At 37.7% G+C, this 22,493-nt stretch overlaps 1 protein-coding gene across 2 annotated transcripts in view; it reads right to left on the reverse strand.

The window, feature by feature from the left end:
* FXR1 (FMR1 autosomal homolog 1) overlaps positions 1–22,493 on the reverse strand; it is a 29,378-nt gene that overhangs the window by 5,113 nt on the left and 1,772 nt on the right. The window contains exons 2-13 of one of the 2 annotated variants that reach the window (XM_084291819.1): positions 14,980–15,032; positions 11,708–11,801; positions 10,767–10,838; positions 9,194–9,342; positions 8,666–8,759; positions 7,537–7,653; positions 7,264–7,434; positions 4,994–5,072; positions 4,506–4,615; positions 3,524–3,610; positions 2,606–2,813; positions 818–985 (exon numbers count right to left, since the gene is read on the reverse strand). In XM_084291819.1, coding sequence (XP_084147945.1) covers positions 818–985; positions 2,606–2,813; positions 3,524–3,610; positions 4,506–4,615; positions 4,994–5,072; positions 7,264–7,434; positions 7,537–7,653; positions 8,666–8,759; positions 9,194–9,342; positions 10,767–10,838; positions 11,708–11,801; positions 14,980–15,032 — 1,402 coding nt within the window. Of the gene's footprint in view, positions 1–817; positions 1,022–2,605; positions 2,814–3,523; positions 3,611–4,505; positions 4,616–4,993; positions 5,073–7,263; positions 7,435–7,536; positions 7,654–8,665; positions 8,760–9,193; positions 9,343–10,766; positions 10,839–11,707; positions 11,802–14,979; positions 15,033–22,493 lie in introns of both variants that reach the window. The other variant, XM_084291818.1, reaches the window with a different exon arrangement.

Raw genomic sequence — 22,493 nt, forward strand, 5'->3', positions numbered from 1 at the left:
GAGGCATCACAATGTGGCACTTAAATTACTGCATCACAGAGATATCCAAGGTAATATTAAAGAACTTTTTTACTTTAAGCTGTTAAATGTGTAAAATATACCTTTCACTTCATTAGCAGGATGGTACTTCTGTCACTACTGAAGTGTTGTGAATTATCTTACACAGTCAAATTCTGATAAAATGTAACTTCCTTTCTGTGAATTCTTCCAATTTCGTATCTAAACACAAGCTTAACTCAAAAGGCAACCACTGGTAGCATGCCCAAGATTTTTAAACTGTAATGTCATCATTATCTGTGTGTAGTAGAGGAAGGAAATGGAGATCATCATGAATAGAAGATGATGAACAGAATTCCAGCGACAGCTTATGACAACAATACATCAAAGAATCACAGAATGGCTTGGGTTGGAAGGGACAAAGATCATCTCATTTCAACCCCCTGCCACAGGCAGGGACACCTTCCACTGTCCCAGGTTGTGGAAAGCCCCGTCCAGCCTGGCCTTAAATGCTTCCAGGGCATCCACAGCTTCTCCAGGCAATCTGTTCCAGTGCCTCATGACCCTCATAGTAAAGATTTTTTTCTACATATCTGGTCTATATCTACCCTCTATTACTTTAAAACAATTACTCCTTGCCCTATCACTATAATCCTTGGTAAAGTCCCTTTCCTGCTTTCTTGTGCATCACAAAACCCCCATGAAATACCGAAGTATTACAATTACAATGTAGAAGCAGAGTGTTTAGAAGTACTAAGAAGTCAGAGAGAAAATTGCAAGGAACAAAAACAGAGCTCAAAATACGTTTGAGACACACTACCAGAGCTAATAGATGACTTGCCACCACGAGGTCCACCACGTCCACGACCTCCAGATACACTGCGTCCTCGTCCTCCAGGACGTCGTCTATTGTCACGCTGATGTCTGCTTTCTCTGTCATCTTCTCCTGCCAAGGACCAGTCACTAAGTTCATCTTTTCTCTCAGATTCTGTTTCAGAGGGATTAGAGAGCTCAGAGTTTGTACCTTGTACAAGAAGGAAAAGAAAATTGGAAATGAGTAAGAAATGTGGATTGTATTTGGGTTTCAGATTCTTATTCTTCTGAAGTATCTGGCCTAGTTATATGTATTCTATAAATATATAGAAAAAACACAAGTTCAAAGTAAAAATTTATAGACACATCTTTTATATAAATTTATATTAAAGCATTTGTATGTACAAATAAAATATAGTGTAAGTTTCTACGATTCTTAAGTTTGTTTGCAATAATAACAGAAATAAGATCCAAGATTACTCAAATTGTAATTTATGTATGTGGATAAAATCAACAATTAAATACTACTTTCTCTTTGTGTGTACGCTGCAGGCATTTGATGCAGTTTCTAGGCAACTTCTCTGAAATTCCCAAGGACAACTTTGCCACCTTACAGCTAATGGCTGTCGCTAAGCAACCTCTTCTGGCTGCGGTAATGTGCTTGAAAAATTTAACTGTTTATATTAAATATTGCTCATAACTTCCCATTGTTTCTGAGCTAACCAAACCTGCACAGCTTTTTATTACTAAAACAACTGAACACCTACCAGTTATGTTAAGCATCCAGGACCTCTCCCTACTAACAGTTTTGGAATAAAAGTGTTTACACTCCTATGGTTCTAGCATGTGATTCTTGCCATGGAGGGGTGAGGGGGGAACTTCCAAATGGAAGTCCAAACACGGTATGCATATAAACAAACTGAAAGTTCATTACTTTCAGTTGATTCAAACAATTCACCAGGAAAAAGTAAAAAAGCAAAGTAATAAATGCTATTAATATCAGAAAACCTGATCAACATGCCATGATTGTCAAAGGTATCATCAGCATCAGGCCATGCAATTCACAAGAACTGTCTGACTTCGTGACACAAGTGAGCTACACAGAAATGATCAAGAGTAATTTACTGTTTTCAGTAGCTTCCCCCCTCGTTTACTAGAGCACCTATGTATCTTTGTGAAGTATGTCTATATTGATGTGCAGACTTTACAACTGGGGGGATGCAGCTGAGTGAAAAGGAGATGTGCACACTTCTACGAGGAACTGCTACTTAGTCCCATAGAATACCTCACTACATCTAAAATAAATCTGGTTAGTTTCTACCCAAATACAAAAACGTGATTACAAAGAAGCTTTGTGCTACATCCATTTTAAGTTATTTTAGTTTTCACAAGTATGACCATGATCACAGACAAATCATGATCTTCTCAGCCAAATCAGATAACACTATTTAAAAAAAAGTCTCAGATAACACTATTTAAAAAAAAGAACAGTATCTGTACCTCTTGCACACACCATCACTTTCAATTTTGTCATATAACTGCTATCATTGGAAGCCAAGATTTTACCAGAGTTCAGTTTGGTCATTTTTTCAGTTTAAAATTTAACTTCAACAAGAAAATAAACTAACTAGGTTTTCTGAGCTTTGTGGAAAAAAGGCAATTCTAAATTTTTCAGGTCTACCTTCAACTTAACTACTCTGAACAAAAATCTAAGGAAAGCTATGGATTCAAAAGTATACTGAACACTCGTTCAATAGGTGCTCTACAGTTGTAAAAAACACCACAAAAAACTCACCGTAACCTGATGTGTAATTGGGGCCTCTGCGGCCTCTCCCTCTTCCACTGTATGATCTGGAACCTTGTACTGAGGAGAGGGTACTCTCATCAGTCGTGTAACCCTTCTCTTTTTCTGGAACTCTAGCAGAGGAAGGTCTGAAACCCATACCAATCTGACGCAATTGTTCATCAATCTGGAGCCGTTCCAGTCTTAGTTGCTCAACCTCCTACATAAAAAGGAAACAAGAAATTTCAGATAAAGACATCTTACTTTTCCCCACAAAAAAACATTGCCCATCCAGTCATGGGAATAACTAACATTCCTTTAGGTGAGTTAATGCTACCTCCAAGTTGACTACAAGTAACAGGATTGATCTATGAGTTTTGCAATCCCAGCATTTTGGAAGAAATCTAAAACCTTTATTTTAAAAACACCACGTTGAAAGGCTGTTGAGAGATAATCATCTCAAAAACAATGCTTCACTGTACTTTTTCTAGTCATTTTTAGAAAACCCTGACAGAGTAACAAGATCAAATTAAATAATTATTTCTGTGAAGTCACACCCCTAGTCCTAACAAAGCCAACTAGTTTAGATGGGTAATTGTTTTAAATACTTCTTCGCATTAGAAATTCCATCCTACATCAACACAGTAACATGGAGAAAACAATTGCATATTACTACTCAAATGCCACTTAGAAGTGATGTTTAAAGTCCTGTTCTTCGAATACCAACAGTACTAAGCACTCACAATAATGTAAAGACCTACATGTAAAAGGCTCTCACGTGCAATGGGAGGGTTCATAACCCCAAACCTTAGTTCACAGCCTACAAAGAGACTGTTCAGCAGTAGCAAAACCCACTGAAGTGTTACTCAAGTATTTTCTTACTTCAACAAAAGCTTCTTCTACAGCTTCTTTCTTCTAAAATACACTTACCTTTAGATACGCAATGTGGTATTCTAGAAGAACTTGGACATTTCCAATGCTCTCCTTAGTACCCACAAATACAAACGGTACCATTCCCTGCAGAAACAAAATGCCAAATCTTACAATCAAGAAGAAAGTTATCAAAACTACACTTTATTTAAATGATTAAAAATGTTTTAATTATAAAAACAATCAATGACAACTGAATCCTGGGCTGTAAAAAACCACAGAAATAGCTTAAAAGACTGAAACAAATACTGATTTGTTAAGAACTTCAGACTGTCTAGCATTCCAACATCCTATTCTAGCAGTTGAGGTAACCTAACACATACTGTCTACATTCCATTGTGTTGCCCATGCAACACAAGTGCTGCGTGTGTAAAGGCATCCCGAGATTCCTGAGAAGCGTGCAGTGGTTAATTAAACCAACTTTGCAAGATGAAGCACCTTCAGAAGATTTTACCATGTTCTCATATAGTTAAAATGTGTAAAACAATTTTAGGCTGACAGCATTAATAGTTATTCAGCTACAGTACATGAAGGAGAAAGCTTAAAAATAAGTCTGGCTTCAGTAGCAAAAACCCTTTCTTGAATCATTTCATACAAGATTCACTGCAAGATGCTGGTCTGAAAAAAAAAATTCATTTCTATAGCCAACAAATAATAAAACTGGATTTATTACACAATCCACAAGCATGCCTCTATCCCATAGAACCATCTAAATCACAGTCAGTGTTTTTATAACTTGAACATCACCATTATTATAGGTTGGTCATGAAAAAACAAGGGCACATAGGCCAGCTGCCTAATGATGCAGAGATTAGCAATATTCCTGTTCTAATGCTGTAAGGTAGCATTTTAAGTCATTTAAGTCAAGCCCCAGAAATTTTCACCTTCTGGATGTTTTCCCCTATTTTCTTTGTTAAAGCATTCAAAATGGCTCATTTGTTAAGGTTTCCATTTTTATAGGAAGAAAGAAGAAAGTACTTACATCTTCACGTGGCAGTTTATTTTCATTATCTCCTTCAATTCTCACCCTGACGACTCCAGACTTGTCTACAATCTCCTGAATCACTTTTCCATTTTTTCCAATGACTTTTCCTTTGGGGGACAAGAATGATTAATTTTGCACCAGTGTGCAAAATATTTTGAACAGCTTTTTGATAATTTACATACAACATAATTGTAACAACCCGATTCTTTTACCTTCTACTTCTTTCCCCCCAAAGTTTTCTCCTACTTCACATTTGTAAACAGAACTGCGTTAGAAGGCCAAAAAATCTAAAATTATATTCAAACTGTATGCATCCATAGAATGGCTAGTAGTTATGAGGATTACATGTAGTGTGAAAATATTAAATTACTTTTTAATTAAATGGAAAAATCAAATATTTTTACTAGAAACTGTATTTTCTATGCAAAGTCAGGCTTAGTAGGCTCTCTTTCCCCAGGTTTTCATATTTTAGCTGTATTACATACCAACGAGATTTCTGGGAACCTGAATAAAATCCTCCACAAATTCCAAGTAACTTCTAGCCTTTTTCACTGCATCAGCAGTCTGAAAAACAAATTAAAAAAAACATTTCTGAATGCAGTATGATAAAGATAAAACCCTACAGCAACATACACAAATCTTCCAAACGGCAAGCATTTTGAAAAAGAAGAGATGAGAGGCAAAATTAATCTATTTGTGAAATCAACATTAAAGAAACAACTCAGTATCCAATTACGAGAAAACATACTGCACTAAGCAATGTGTTTTCATGAAGCATTAACCTGTACTTTGTAAGTAACACAAACACAGAATTTCTAGGTTGGAAGAGACCTTAAGATCATCGAGTCCAACCTCTGACCTAACACTAACAAGTCCTCCACTAAACCATATGAAAACATTACAACCAAGACAATTTCCCTTTCAGAATGCTAGCTCTGGCCACAGTTATCAAGTTTTCTAAGATGACCAGAGAACTCTTAAGTCCTTCCTTATGGCTTCATTGTTAAGTGACAGAAATTAAATGACTGTTAATTGAATAAAGGTAATGAAAAAATAAATATACAGCTTAAAATTACCAACAGAAGCACAGAATGCATGAATGAGTGATTGTCAGCAATGTTAACTTTTCATCATGCCTTCAAGCCCTGTCATCTGTCGTATTTTCAGACAAACATGAAGGAAAAACATCACCACCTCCTGGACCTTTAAATGAAATTTTGGGGTAACTCCTAAACAAACAAGGAATTCACAAGCTTCTGGCAGAGGTCAAAATGCTGAGAGGAGAAACATGGGAGATAATGGATTTCAAGATGATGAAACAAGCAATAAAGCTTGGAAAAAAAACATGCAAACAGGAAGTGGTTGGTTGTAAAAAGCAGAGCTATGCTGCATACTCCAAGTAACAGATAAAATGATGCAAAGATCAACACACTTTAGCAATTTTCACCTTCAATGAACTCTACAAGTAGGACAGAATTAGAGAGTTCACAATGTCCTGCCTCAGAGGTATGTTTATCACTTCTTTCCCAAATAAAGAGGAAGGAACAGTGACTGCTGTCATACAAGCAGCATCAGAATGAGAAAGCAAACAGCTGCCAGGGACTTAAGCGCTCCAGCATACCCATATGCATATCTGCACTCTGCCACAAGTACTCAGAAGTTTTGTGCTCATACAACCCATGTGACTCACACCCCAGCAGGAGATAGCACAAAAAGCTGGCTTGGATAACGCATCTTCAGCTCCCTGCAGCCAGTAATTCAGAAAATGAAAATAATGACTATACATACATCGGGGGGAAGTAAATTGAAAATGTCAGTGTGCACACGGATTAAACACCTCAACAAAAATCCAGTTACTAGTAATTATCTTTTTAAGTTTGAGTTCCAGTCTGCGCACCCATTCCTGCTTTGGTTACTGCATAGAATCAAGGTATGTCCAAGTTACTTGTAAAGTCTAATAGGAAGATTAAATGCAGGATGTTTTCCTAATCCCAGCATTAATCCTGCTATTTTTGCAGCAGCATAGTTCTAAGTGAGTGTGAAACACCTGTAGAATTGGTAGGACAGGTTAAACCCCTCAAGTAATGTTCTAACAGGGCCACAGTGACAGCAGCATTGCTATGATACTGCTCTTCTGCCTCGTGAATGGATTATAGCTTTGATCCAAGGAACAGCAATGTTTTGAGGATCTCTCAAGATTTAGAACACCTCAGGTAAGAGGCACACAAATGAAATACAGCAGTATTTTGTCCAATCCATCATTAATTTGCTAAAAACAAAACCAGCATTAAATTGCTACATTACAAAAAACAGATAAAATAAGCAGATAAGACTAATGTATTTGGCTAGGCCAGAGAACAGATAATCACACATCAGAAAAACCCCACGTGAACTATAGCAGGCTCAGGGCAGGGGGAGGGCATGAATAAGAACAACACAGGAAGTCTGAAAAAAAAAATCAATCAAGATTACAGTAAACAATATCTCTCTCAGGTTTAGTGAGGTGTACAGTGCAGCTACCCTTGACTCTGTGCATCAGGACATGGACTGATTAGGAAAGAAACATCACATGGAGACAACCGCTGCAGTGAAGTCTCTTACTTCACATACAAGCTGCCACAGTGTGAGTATGTTTACAGCCATTCAAAAAAAGGACTCTGCTCTTTCCCATTGTTAGTTCTGGGTACAGCTCTCACCGCCCTAAAAGCGGACAAAGTAGAATGCTTATCAGATTCACAAGAAGTTCCTCTCTTACCTCCCCATAGATTCTGAAAGTACCAGTATCCTCCTCAAGTTCAATTGCAGTAACTCCTGGAACCTTTCTGGCTTGTTGTATATTACTGCCATGTGTTCCTATAGCAAGTCCCATTAGATCTTCTCTGACTACAAATTCCTCATGAAATGCCGCAGCAAGCTGTTTTGTGCACTGAGAGGAAACAAAATAAGGCTCATTCACATGCACTCAACATAAAGTACAGTTAGTTATGTGCTTGGTTTCAAGCAACATGAATTTCAACCTATGACTTACTTCTAAGTGTTTTGTAGCTTCTTCATTCCTTGACATAAGCATAAGTTTGGTACGAATGCTGCGCAAATGCATGTCACTCAGAATATTCACTCTCTTCACTGTTGCTTCACTGGCAGACTACAAAAAGAACAGTCATTTTTTAGAGAAATTCACACCGAAAGGACAGAAGTTATAAACGTGATCCAAATTCCCAGTATTTACAGATATTGTTCTTCCTCAAAACCAAGCATGAAAAATTCAGCACCACCTCTGCAAACCTACAGTTTTCTGTTCTAACTCAGAGCATATTTTACGCTAAAAATTTTGCTACCAATCTACATAGCAGCTCTTTCTCCTTCATATTCCCCAGACAAAAAAAAAAATAAATAATCAGTATCATTCTACCATATGCATACTTGTCACTCACCAACTCAGGGGGAGAGCTAAGGAAATAAGAAGGGAAAACACAAATCCCTAGAGTCAGATTTAAGTAGATAATACTACGTAAACAGAACCATGCAGAAAAGCTACTGCTGGGAAAAGTCTACGTACTGAGACAAAACAGGCACAGAAGAATCTAAGTGAACAATTCTTTAATGGCTGTATGTTTCTCTGCTTGGAAAAGCCACTTCATATTTGAAAAGACCAACCAAGCTATTTTTGCAAAAGCTACTTTAATCCACCTAGTATCAAGCTTGGTCACTCCTCATGAGCCAGGCTCTCAGAACCCTGGTAATCCACCCCATCTATTGGCCAGTTCACATCCAGGCTTCAACATGACGTGGACCGATGCAGTTCATGGGGAAACCCAACGTTAGGTCAAAGGACCAAGTGTAATACCATACAGGTAGACTCCACCATTCCAGAGCTCAGAAAGCTATAGTTAGCTTTAAGCAATCTGTACAAATCACTGAAACACTCAGCCCAATGACAAAACCATAAGACACAACGTTACTCCTAAATTTAGGCCAATCCCCCTTCCAAAAGCCTACCCTATAAAAACAGACATCTACCTATATTAAAAACACCAACAACTTACATAGCTGGACAAGTTCAACCGCATTCAATGCAAGCACACAGATGACTACATATGTAACATAAATAACATACTGAAAATTCATGCAAAATCCACATCAAAATAGTTACTTACCAGTATTATTAGTTGAGCAGTTTCAGCATGATAGAAAATTCGACATGCTCCCACAGCTTTCTTGAAATCTTTATGTGCATTTTCATTAGCGCATCTGAGGAGATAAGCGATCGTTAAAATATTTTAAGAAGATGCATGAAAACAGAACTTGTAATATGATTACTAGTTTATAGCAAAGTATATTAAGAAATTAGAAAAATTCTCTCATTACACATTTCCAGAGCTCTCTGTGGACTATATGTCATCATAGTTATCAGGCAAATCTCAGCAGCTGAGACTCACTGTAGTTTATCAGCTACTCAAGCTGAAAGCAAGACCTGAAGATCCCATCTCAGCACTTGCTTTTTGTCTCCTCATCCCAAAGATTCAGCACAGAGCCCAGCCTGCAGTTTCTAGCTCATATACAGCAGCCCCTATCAAGGTTCTTAACGGACCTGTAAATTGTCCTTTAAAATATTCCCCCAACACCACCGCAATACTTCTCAATTAATTAACCATCGTATTATTAAAGGGTGCATAGCTACTCACGCATCTCTCAGATCTTCAGGGACGTCCACTGTGCATTTGAAAAAGGTGTTCTTTTTGACAGTTTTATTTTGATTCACAGGTCGGAGTCTTTCATAAGTGACAATTTCATTGTAAGTGGCATCACAAGCAGCATATTCAATGACATAAAACTATGGAAGAAGTTTTTTTTCCAAATGTTAACATCAGTTGGAAACAAAGAGATTCTGACATTACCAACACCAAGCAAGTACAAAATGTGAATATCTAGACTAAGAGTCCTCCAAAACAGGTATCTAATTTTGTGAACAGGTAGAACTTACTACAGTATCAGGAAAGAGTAAATCACTAACGTTGTGACATACTTTTCCATGTGCTCGTTTCTGATTTTAAGTTTTAAATTCGGCACAACACAGTTTTATACCTTAACGAATTTGACAATGCTCTGTAAAGGTACCAGTCTTCAGAGAACAAAATACAATTTTTTCCTGTCAATACTAGATAATTATGAATTGGAAAAAAAAAAAATCAATTCAGGATTAAGTGTTTCTTTTACTACTCTAATGAGACCATACAGAGCAAGAATATTTTTTAAAAGTCAAAGTTTCTAACCAAGCAAGACAGCAAAGTAACTGACAGTACAACCCCAAGTTTCTGTGTAATGTAAGAGAAGCAGATTAGCCCCAAATTAAGAACATAGTAATTTAAATCAGTTTAACTCTTTTTTTTTTTTTTTAAAAAAAAGGTTCATCCACAAGGATAAGAAACAGTATCCTCCTTTGATAACTGTTTACTTATAATTAAATTCTATTTCAATTATCACCATGCCATTACAGAATTCAGTAACAGTTACTACTTGTTGACAGTTGTTTAAAATAGTTTCAGAAGTTTGGCAAATTCTTTTTCTCAACCCTGTTCTCCTCAGTTTTGGGGATCTAACAAGAAGCACAGGGCCTTTCCTACTATGAAGCTGAGTTCTCTAGCTTTCATTTCAAAAAATAAAGCTTTAATGATATGATACCAGACATCACCATTGCTTCATGCATTTTTTTCCGTCTGAATATACAAGCTATTTTGCAGGTGCAACTATAACAGCCAGTGGCAAAATACAAGGTTGACGTATGTAGAAAAGTGTTTTTACACTACACTCAATGGAAATACACATGCCAAAAAGAAACCACAAGAACACATATTCATAGATAGTGTGATTAATTACCAGAATTAGATATGGAGTTTAAACAGCGACTTTAACTGCAGGTAAAGGGTACTACCTTACTAAGTTCTTAGCACCAAGTTCAATTCACAAATTATGTTTGTTAGAACCAATATTATTACGCACGCATACAGTTCTCCAAGCAATTAAACTACTAATAATCGAAGTGGCCTACTCAGATACAAAAACACAACTCTCAGTTGCATGAATACAGAATAGGTCATTTCAAAGTCATCTCAGCTTAAAATTCTGTTTTGATGTGTGTTTGTACTGGTAGTAGTTTATTATTTTTTTTGTGTCATGAACAGTTTTCGTATTTACTGTTATTTAATATAACAACACGAAAGTAACAACACGAGAGCACTAAGTTTTAAAATAGTTTACCTCTCCTTTCATCATTCGAACTTTGGCCAGCCACCAGCCACAAGGTTCTTGATCATTTGCTCTGGAATAAACCTGGGAATGGAAGTAGTTAAAAAAGAGACAGACTTTAACAAAAACATTTAAAGCAAATATGGACATGATTCAGTTGCCTAGATGTGCAATGAAGAAAGAACATCAACTTTTCTAATTTTCATGGAAATGAACATTATGCTACACAGAAGTAACTTTTGTAATTAATTTGTAATTTTTGTAATTTTTGTTTTAATTTTTTACTGTTCCATGCTCCTTGCACAAATTTTCATTCTTCTACATTGCCAGGATTATTAACAGACTAGATTACTAGCCTAAAACTACAATGGTATCCCAAAGACACTTCCATTCTAAGGACAAGAAAATTCTAAAGACACTACAATAAGCCAGGGATGAAACATTTACCTTCTATTTCACAGTTTAATCCGTAACTTCTAAATAACACTGCTTCTCTGTGAAATAGTATAATTTACACTACTTCCTGCAAGATATTTTCATACTAGATATTTCGTCTAGGCTGAAACTTCCGTTATTGGAAGAGCATTATTACGTTTTCACATCACAACATTTCCAACTGTTACACACAAGATGAAAAATGAACATTAGTTGATCTGGTTTTTAATTTTGAAACACACTATTTTAAAAATTTTGATCAAGTTCCACTGGTAATTTTCAGTGAACTACGTGATTACTTCCCACAGTTTCACTGGAAGACAGAAGGTTTTGCTTCCTAAGTACTAAGAGAAAATCAAAACATTTTTTATTTACTGGCTTAATAAATCCATTACTAGAGACATGCCCCATTTTAAATCATTACATCACTCATGTACTTAAAATCATTGTTGCCATCTTGAACATCAGTTGTGTAACAGAACAGTTCAATAGGAAAGGAAACATACGGATGAACTCACCTCCACTTCATCTCCTTCACCAATTTCTTTCTTGATATCAGGGGGTGGGGGTAATCTGACTTCATTAAAGGGTACCTGGCGCTCCGGTTGCCAACTGAAAGTTGAAGAGATGTTGCATATAAACTATACTATACTATATACTATACTATAAAATTTTTTTTTACTTTAAAAAAAGCTTTGCTTTTCAACTAAGAGTTTAGTTAAATCACTCTTTCTATATAATCTGCTCACCCATTGCTGGAGAGTTAGCGGTATAAGAAAAGTATCAAAATAACCCTGTTGAGACCAAAATAATATCTGGGAATATATTTAATGACAGAGCAATTCTTGAATTACCTTTAAATAAATTAAAATTGTATGGGTTCACTAAACAGATTTCATAAGCCCTCCGTGAAAAGACTATGATGTACTTAAATTTTTTAAAACAACAAAAAAAAAAGGAAGATTACCTTCCAACTTCAAAAGCTATTTGCGTTTTTGCCACAAAGTGTTATTTAAACCCCATTCTATTTCTGAAAAACAGCAGTATGCTGGAAAAAAAAATTACTTTTAATTCAATTATCCTTGTAACTATAACTGCCATTAACCTCAGGGTGAGGATTCTCCCTGCCCCCTTTGTGAAGTTTTTACTCTCACAGATGCAACAGCAAATAGTAAGACTTGAAGACAAAAATGCATTCCCTATAGTACAGGGTATATAAAACTTCAGTTTGGAAACAGTATGAGCAAAATAATCATAACTGAACAACAGGATACAAATTGCTGTAAACAACTGAGCAGCTTAAAGTTCTCTTGAGAATTTCAACTGTGCCTTGTACTTTCAGAATCTAGCAAATGGGAGCTTACAGAAAGTTATAAATTGCCCATAATGAGATGCTGTAACTGAGGAGACCTTGCATCTTCAATAAAATCTACTTAAAATTGTAGTGAGCTAGTTTTGCTTCCATCTCTAATCACATAGACAAACTCTGTTCACTCTAAGTAGATGGGCCAGTAATGACTTACCCATTTCAGCAACAAGATCTTTTTTTTTTTTGATAAAACAGTGGAAAAGTACACAGAAGGCTCCGTTTCCAGAATACAAGTTTTGATGGCAAGTCGTCCAAAACTGAGGCATCTCACTAATGCAATGCCAAGGAAAGATGTTCTTAAGAAATGACCTGTGACTAGCTACAAATTGCCTACTAAGAGAATCAGACAGAACACCTGGTGCAAATCATGAGAGAAAAAAGAGGTTGGTGCTTGCTTCCTATAGCACAATCTTTCCTCTGATAGGGCTGCTTCAAATTCCCACAGGCCTCCGTGAAACTGCACCTGAATATCTAATTTTTAGTTGTATGCAACAATAAAGGTTTCAGTTTCCTGAAGCTTCTTTGTTCATCCCCTGCCTTTTCCTAAAAAGTTTCCTAAAAGAAATCAGTACCTGCCCATAGATTAATTATTGCTATGGCCACAAAATCATCATTAGCAAGTTGTGCTGTAAACCAACTTCAGGTACCTTACGATAGCTGTACGTGAAGACTAGCTAACAACAGACAAAATGTAAACTGACTGCCCTTTAGCAGTGTACACCAGCTTACTTCATTAGCACTGATCACTATCACAGCAGAATCACGCATTCAGGACCGTACACTCTTGCCAATTTCAATTCTATTAAAGCCCTTATGAATTTAACTCAGTAAGACGGGTAATAACATAATCAAATTTACATCACAGCATGGCTTGAGCAGTCTACATACTTCCTGATAGGATCTATTTCTGGTCAACAAAGCACCTGACATGACATTGCAGTCCATCCTTTATGGAACACGGCTGCTGCCACACATTGAAACACATTGATTACATGGATAAAACAGCTGAAATGTGTTTGTCAATAATGAGACATCTGCTATGAACCACAGGCACTTCCTTTAGCTTACTTAGTTTGTCACACGCAAGCATGCCTTGAAGGCAAAGCGCCTCTAACCTTAAAGAAAGGCAACCTGGATGCTGAATATGAAACTGAAGATTGGCCACATCTCCTCAGATCAACAGGATGAAGTTGTGTTTTTGAGGGGTGGGTGGGGTGGGAAATGAGCGGTGCCGATATGAAAACCAAGGAGACAGTAACAGCCTCCATAATCTCCCTCATGAAGTGTTAGCACAAATTATGCTGCCACTTCATCTTCTAACCATTATTCATTAAAGAAGGGCTAGAAAATACAGGATAGAAAGAATAAAAGACTGGACTTGGCAGAAAAAACCCTAGGATTACCTTTTCTTCCCTAGAGATTTTTCATATGCGTGAATATATACATACATGTAACACACATCCTTATATAAAGCAATATTATATGTTTATTCAATATTATACAATATATATTTTATGAACATTCACATTAAACATTATGTAGTACTGTGCACACACAAATGCATACTCTCTAGCACTACATTTGTTACCCCCAGCCTTTCTTTAAGAACGGCTCAGACTAATGTACAGGTTGATGTGGGCAGAGCTTACTAACAATTTTCACACCAAAGGATATCACATTTTTAGGATCTCCACCTAGCAACTGGAAGGGAAACAGCAAAAAGGATGTGACTCCCCAAATATCCTAAGTTACGCTGGAAACTCTCAGGTAATCCACAGTGTTGTCAGTCTGAATGCCTAACAAGCATTCATTTGTAGTTTACCATCCCATGGATTATCTTTGACTTGCTGCTGTAGGTCCCTAGTGGTGCTGCTGTGCTTATACAGTAAATGAAGAGGGCAGCATGCATAATTTTTTCTCCAGTGCTTTCAGATTTGCACTTTTCCACACCAAAGAAATAAAATTTGACTTCAGATTCAATGTGTCTATTCTGCAACAGTTTTTTTTAAAAAAAAAAAAAAAAACACTATCAGAATACTTGTATTGTTTATTCTGGTTGATGATGCTGACAAGCATTCACTAGGTTACACATAATCAAATGCTTAGTAAGTAGAGATTCTTATATATAAAGCAAAGAAGGATGGAAAATATCGAAGAAGAGCAGGCAGTTGCCACCAATTATTATTCTCTAATTAAAACTGGCTGACACATCTATGGGCGTTACTGAAATTTATAAAAAAAAAAAAAGGAAAGGAATGCCTAACTGACTTGCTCATTTATGATACCACAGCTAATCAAGAAATCATGGAGACTGAATGTAACAGTGAGCCTTCATTTCTAGAAGGACTCCTTTGCAATGAAGCCCACTTCCTTTTAATATCAAAACAATACATAAATGATTTTTTAAAATAAAACACTTACTTGTTTTCAAATACAACTGTGAGTGAATCCTCATGAACATCTTTGATAAATCCCTAAAACAAAAACAGTTTTTGTTATAAGAAGGCACATGAAATGAAAACAAGGCAGCAATTTCAATACAGCCTGAAATTAACGCGAACAGCTGAGCATCACCAGTATTTAGGGAAGAATTTCGGGAATTTAGGGAGTTCTCGGACACAATCCCACTGCTTGCATGAGGTTGATGATATACTTAACCATCTAGTCTAAGAAATGTATTGAACACAGGGCAACTTCCCTTCAAAATGGCATGACAGCAAACTTGACTAAAAATTGGTCGTACAGGCTGCTACATGGCTAGACACTGCACCACCTTTCAAATACAGAACTGGGGACAGCATGAGGTAAAATACCTGCAGGACCCCATAGAAAAACAAAGCAAATGTTTCATATCATTTGGTGTCACATTATTATTATAATCTCAGAAACAGAGAAAACCCTGCCTTTTTTTTTTTTTCCTTTTGAAAAAAGGCATTCTTAAGGATGCACTGATTATGTCAAAAACCTAAAGATGAAGAACAACCTGATTCAGTTGTACTTATACACCCATGCAGAAATTAAGTTCCTCCATCTCTTGGTTAATGAAGGAAGGTATAGTGCAAAAAAATAAAAGAAAACCACATGACAAAACAACAGAAAAAAAAAATCTAACTACTCCCACTTTTTGCCATAGCTTGGTATTTGCCCTAGCACAGGAGAGCAAGAAGGAACCTGCAGCTTCAGATGAGTAAGAGTCACATAGCTCTGTTCAGATAAGTTCCAAGAAACCTGCTGAATGGATTATATCCACTTGAGATACTGGCAACTGAGGAGGATGAAGAACGTATCAGCTGTGCGAGGAGTAACGAGCCCACAGAGGTATCATGTGTCAGCTCTGGGAAAGAAATTTCAGCACAGGATCGCTCGGTCTAATCAGGGACAGTGAAGAACGCCACACTGACAGCTGGCTGCAAGGGGTCTGCAGGAATAAAGCTCCTTTTACCTGAACTTGGGCAATCTTAACCAAGAGCAGGATTCACTCAACAACCTGCTTTCCTGCACCCTAAGCAAGCAGCACTCAAAACCATCTGCCAGCAGCACAGAAGACTGGTTCTGGCACAAAGCAGACCAGTGATCCCGAGCACACCAGGTCACCTGAAATTGAAGTCACCTTGTTGAACCATCTAGCATGCTCCTCCTAAAATCAACCCTTTGAAAGGTCACCTTGCAAGGCGAGAAAGGCAAACCTCTGAGATGTAGGAAACTGCAGCAGTTGGTGGCAAAGATGCCACCATCAGGGACTTTTCAATTTCAAGAAAGCTTCTGTACAGATAAACTGGACAGAAATACTGAAGCTATGTCTGTTTAAAGAAGCAAAGAGCATGAAGTGCATAGAAAGTTTTACTGCTTCAATTATCTATTAGCTAACAAAGGTAAAGCACAACTTGTACTATTTATTTATGCCACCAATGTCCCTTTAAACATGTCTCAATGCAGGGATAAGTTACTGCAACACAAAGTGCAGGAAATAGTTCTACAACAATTCATTCAGACCATCCAAAAATAAGTAAAATCACTCAAGCCATGCTAGCATGAATCAAGTTTATGCAGGCCAACATTTCGTCAGTGACAATTTACCAACAGATGTAACCCGCTACTACAGACGGCCTTTTATCTGCATTCCAAGAGCCTCTGATTCGATACTGGTCTTTGCCTCATTCTGCTGCTTTATGTCATAACTGACAACCTTACCCCTGATTTATTACATGCTTTCACAGTACTTAACATGGGGGACAATTTATTTAATTTTGAACGAATACAAAACTTTTCTAAGATCAGTCTACAGTAGCCAAAAATTTATTTTGCAGATACAAATTGTTACCCTTCCTTTTGTTTAGAACAACTCCAGAATAAAGAGAGATTCAAAGCGAGATAGCACAAAACATCTGGGAAGTATTCTGAATAATGCTCTGCAGAGTTTAAAAATCCTGAATTCACTGACTAGTTCCAGGTTTCATTAAAAAGACATCAGAAATGAAAGACAACAAATTCCAACCACGGTGGCAATCAGTCCATTACTAGGTAAAGCCTGGCTTTCAAGTTAACAGCACAACCAGGTTTAATATTCACAACCAGCTTTCTGGTCACAGGATGTCCTGCCAAAGAAAGGGAAGCCAAACAATACTGCAGGTATGACCAGCAGCAGACTAACAGCCATCCATGCACAAACCGTAGCCACATAAAAAAAAAAAAGTAGTGCTTGGTGTTTGTGTTTAAGTACAATTCAGAGTACAAATTCCAACAAAAAATCTATAAATTTTACAACACTACAAGTTTCAGGAACTCCTTCACACAAGGGAGTCTTTCAGTTCAAAGCACGAGTACTGCTCTTCCCATACCAGAACACTACATAGACTCAAGGCTAGCAGTACTATAGTGGCAGTACTACTAAACTATGATTAGAATTAGCTGAGTAATTTTTTCAGTTGGTACTCTCACTCTTAGTCCACAATATTCATACGAGAAACACTCAAAACCAGATATTCTATCATCAGGTATCCACGGCAAGTTAGCAAAGGACAAGTAAAATATTAAATAATTGTAATTATATTGTGAAGCCTGACAGTGTCTGATCGGACTCTAATTGTACAAACATAAGAAATAATGAGGGAGTAACGTGCTAAGTTAAAAAACAGATTTAATTCTTCCTATTATCGTCAGTTTCTCTACTACTGGTGGGAAGAAAACACGTTTACAGCAACTAAAACACAGCAGCCTGATGTATATAGGGCAGACAATTCATTTGTAATACAACTAGTAGCATTCAGAATTCAATATAGGTTTTGAATATAGTTTAAGAAATTACTTGACAACTACCCAGAAGCATGCCAGAAATATGGAAACATTTATCGAAAGTAAGAAGCCCTCCTTACTGGTTTCAACCTACAACCCTGACCTTTACTATAAGCACTATCAGCTGTCACTTAACTTCAAGATAAAAGCACAGAAACAGATTCCACATATGTTGTGACAAGGTTTAGTGTATTTTTTAAAGCACATTCCAATACCCTGGAGATGATTTTAAATTATTTTTATAAACATTTTCAGTTTTGCCCAGAACTGCAGAAATTACGGTATTTTACAATTTAAAGTAAACTTATTTCTCACATAGAAGTTACATTAAATTCTACATATTTACTATTTTTTTCAGCAAGGGCCTGATGAACATAAAAAACCCATAGAACAGTAAATATCATGGTTTTCAACTAGGAATTTCAAAGTTCTTCATCAGTGAGGCAACCAATATAAATAATTTGTACTCTAAATTTGCATTACTCACATCAGATGATGTATCAGAAATGTTTTCTACCAACTAAAGACACATCTTAACTTTTGCTTAAATCAACAAGTCACTCCACCACTGAAGTTTAATTTAGCAGTGATGGCTGAAGACAGGTAACACCAATATCTAAGCTTGCAGAGTTCTTCCTTACCCAGCATTTAGCATGTCCTCATTCCAAACAGGTGATGAGGCTCAGCAAGCTAGGAGACCACCAAACACATCACCATCAGCAACTCCACTGGCTTCAAGAACACACAGCAAGGAATCTGTAGTAATCTGCGGCACCAGCGAGCCAGCCTACACGCAGCATTTCTAAATGCATTTTACACCACATACCGAATTGCAGAGTGCAGCAATGGAAGACAAATTAATGTGACCTCACCTTGCCCCACCTCAGAGCCAAACTGTCCAGATTTTAGTGTCAGTCCCTCAGTTTATGCGGCAGGCTGGATCTCTGAAGCCCATGAACGCCCTGCTAGCTGCTTACGAGGCAGCCAGGAGATTCTACTGTACGATGGGCTATTAATGGCACAGGGGCCCCCAGGCACTCTGACACCGACCTGTCTCCGCCACTCACTTGGCAGAAGCCAGGCTCCTGACACCAGCACCTGTAAGCTGAGGGGTAATATATACGGCTAGCACTCTCACCCAGGTGTGGGATCAGAGAGCCTGCAAGCCTAACACAGGGCCATGCTGTACAAAGTATGAACAAAAGGGCAGGAAACTATGAAAGGATCATTTGCCACCAAAATCACCACAACTGAGACTTCACCTCGCAACAAACTACGCACACACACACACACAGAGTCTTTCCCTTTTACCTGGGCTTTGCTCACGGATTTAGGATTAGGACCTGCTGATAACATAAACGGATCGGGGCTTACCGAAGTGCCCTTACGGTGAACTATGTGCGTGTGCGTACACACACCCACATCTGCATTTATTTGGTTTTTAGATTCAGTTCCAGGCAGTCACAAAACGTGTCAACAAACAGATGCAATCTAAGTTCCCACTTCATCCTGCTTTCTTAAGATTAGCTGACCCCCAAATAGGACAGCCCAGTCTAAAAATAAGGCTGTTAGTTTAGCTGCAGGCATTCCTTCCAGAGATGGCCAGCCACTGTGTTAGATTTTGAGTCACATACACCCGCACGCTAAAAACTATACTAAGATCACCGTACTCGCTGCTGAGCAAATTTCAAACTGCAAACACTGGCATCTGGTACCATGGACTGCTTCTGAATCAGTGACATAAAGGTCAAGAAGCCTGTATCCCATTACCAATCCTTTCACTCCTGCCAGAACCAGGAACTGTTAGTATTTTAAATTAAGATTTACACACAACTGTTTCATGTAACAAATGCAAAATGTCCTACTTAATTATTGCTATTCCATACTGACCCTCAAAGAAAAAAAATCAAAGCTAACACAGGAAGCTCATAAATACCCTTTTTTTTTTTCCAATGATTTGAACTTCAAAGTGTTATTTTCATTGGAAATGATTAGCTGCACCTGCTACAAGGAACTGATAAAAGAAAACAGACCAAGCATTACAAGCAAAGAGCAGGTAGGAAACAACCCTGAAATGCCATTTTATTTTTTCACATTACTACTTATTTCCATTCATAATCATGATTATCACACGTAAACTCACGGGTCCTTATGAGAGTCACGCAAGAACTTCAGCACTGAATCTCCTGGTTTAGGCTTATGAATAAAGCCTAAGGCACTCACATTATTATGCTGCATTCTTCATATGCATATTCCCAAAGGGCAAAACTTCCGAAAGACACCCTGTACTGATTATGTACATCAGAAATCAATAACCACTGCCTGTGGCATCTGCTTTTTATCAGGCTAAAAGGGTCAAGAAAATGGCTTTTCAATGGCAATGACTAGACATACTTCATACAACTATACAAGTTTCAAGAGAGCAGTAACAACCTTAAAATGTCGGATGTTTCCTACTCAATATGGAAAGATTTAATAAACACTGTCCATCAAAAGACAGTCAAAATCTTCACAGAAAAAAAATCGCATTCCATTTACTGTAGTGTTTCCTGGTGTAATAATACGTGTGTAAGCTATCCTCTTAATGACAGTTATCTATTTTACTGTCATGCTAAGATGACATTCAGAAAACCTCACAGAGAACTTCTCAAAGCCACTAATTAAAACTTAAAAAAAGCCATTATATTTTTATACATAAGCATTTTATTCCACAGAATTGCTCACCGTGCTTCGACATTCTATATGTGAAGAAATACTGTGCACTTCTCTTTCACCACCATTTTCTTTAGCAGAATTTTGGCTATTCTCTACCTTAAGGCCAGCTTCTAACAGATCTACGGTTACGGCTGCTGCTAGAACAACTGCACCTCCTGAAAGAGGCACCAAGGATGAGCTTTAGAACCTGTAAATTGAAGGTGAAGGGTTTAACTCTACTTTCATTTTTATCGCATTATATCCTTGCACATAATTTGGATGGCTACTATCTAGAACAGAAAGACTGCAAGGGCATCCAACACTGGAGATGGCTCTTCAGCACGTGGAAGTCCCTACAACGATGAACGCAACAGATCTTTAGTTATTCAGATGTCACTGAAGGATTCCACAACGTAAGCTATCTAGTGTTCAGTTTATGTACTTCGGTGTCATTTTACTGCAAGGCCCAAATTTGCATGTATGCAAATGGCTACGGGAGATCCTGGGCAGAACAGAAGCGATCATCTCAGTCTCTCCAAGGCACCCTTCACAGCCGGCAGGACAAAAGGCAATGGGCACACATGGGAACCCAAGAGCTTCCATCTGAGCACCAGAAAACATTTAACTGTGTGGGTGACTCAGCTGCCCAGAGAGGCTGTGAATCCTCACTCCTGGAAGATACTCAAAAACCACGTGGACAGGGGCCTGGGAAAGGAGCTATACATGGCCCTGCTGGACTGGAGGTGTTGGACAGTTGACCTTCAGAGGTCCCCGCCAACCTCAACAAGGCGAATTTCTCAACCTCAACTTGGTGAATTTCTCAGTGATCTATGTAGCAGCATGACATCACAAAAAGAGTTCCCAGCTCCACACAGCGAGTGTCACGCAGAGAACACTGCAGTCTGGCCAAGACAGGGCTGGGAATATTCAAGTTTCACTCCAATCCACTTCGAGCCCATGAAATCCAGGTTTGTTTGGACATTTCCCATCAAAAACAAACAAAACCCCACCCTAACCTGCAACCTAACACCAAGAAATCCTCAGCTGTTCTGATCTTACAATCAACAGAACCCTAAGAGATGCTACTGCTGACTTGTACAGCTTGTCAACTCTGTCCACTCTCTTCCTGTTCCACAACACCAACCTCACCTTTTCCACAAGACAATAACCACTTTAGAGAAAAGAGGGCACCGATGGGGCTCAAAGACAATGGATGCTCAATATTAAGATGGATACAGAATCTTCTGAGCTGCAGGAAATGGCTAAACATACTCTGTTGCCTACTAGTTGAGAATTCAGGATAAAATACAACATAAATACTGTCCTGTTCTGCAGACCATATTAGTCATTTAAAGCAGTTTAAAAAAGCATAAAATTAGATTGGAGATTTATAAACAGAAGGTGAAATTTTTATCATATATTTTTTGTACAAAATATCTTGGGGTATCTGTGTCAGTCTCCATTGACTTACGCATCAAGAACGACATTGATTTTTCACCTATTGTTAATAAGGAGCATTGTTTTTCTGATTATTTTGTAGAGTTTCATCTATCATCGTCATATCTCTAATAGCTACTAAAACAGATTTAATCACCGCTGCCACTACAGCTGAATTGCAGATCGTATTAACAACTCATTAAAAAAAATCTGTCATGTAATTGTTTACATAATTACTCCGTGTTTTTTTTTTTTTTTTTTTTTTTTTTAATCTCTGTTGGCATAGCAGGATCCTTCTCATCTCATTTACCAGGAGGTATGCTGTGATAATGAATCTAAATTCAGATTGTTCTGACTGCAAACCTCAAACTTCATCCCCTTTTAACCTTACAAATGCTAACATCAATGCTATCGGTGTCCAAAGCAGGATACTTTCTCCATGAGCCTGATAGTTCTCCTTCGCTTCCCAAACTTTGGGAAGGAAGTTTTGTTCCTTAGCTCCAAACGGGTCC

This window comes from Netta rufina (assembly GCF_964035555.1).
Source record: "Netta rufina genome assembly, chromosome: 9".
Taxonomy (NCBI): Eukaryota; Metazoa; Chordata; class Aves; order Anseriformes; family Anatidae; genus Netta; species Netta rufina.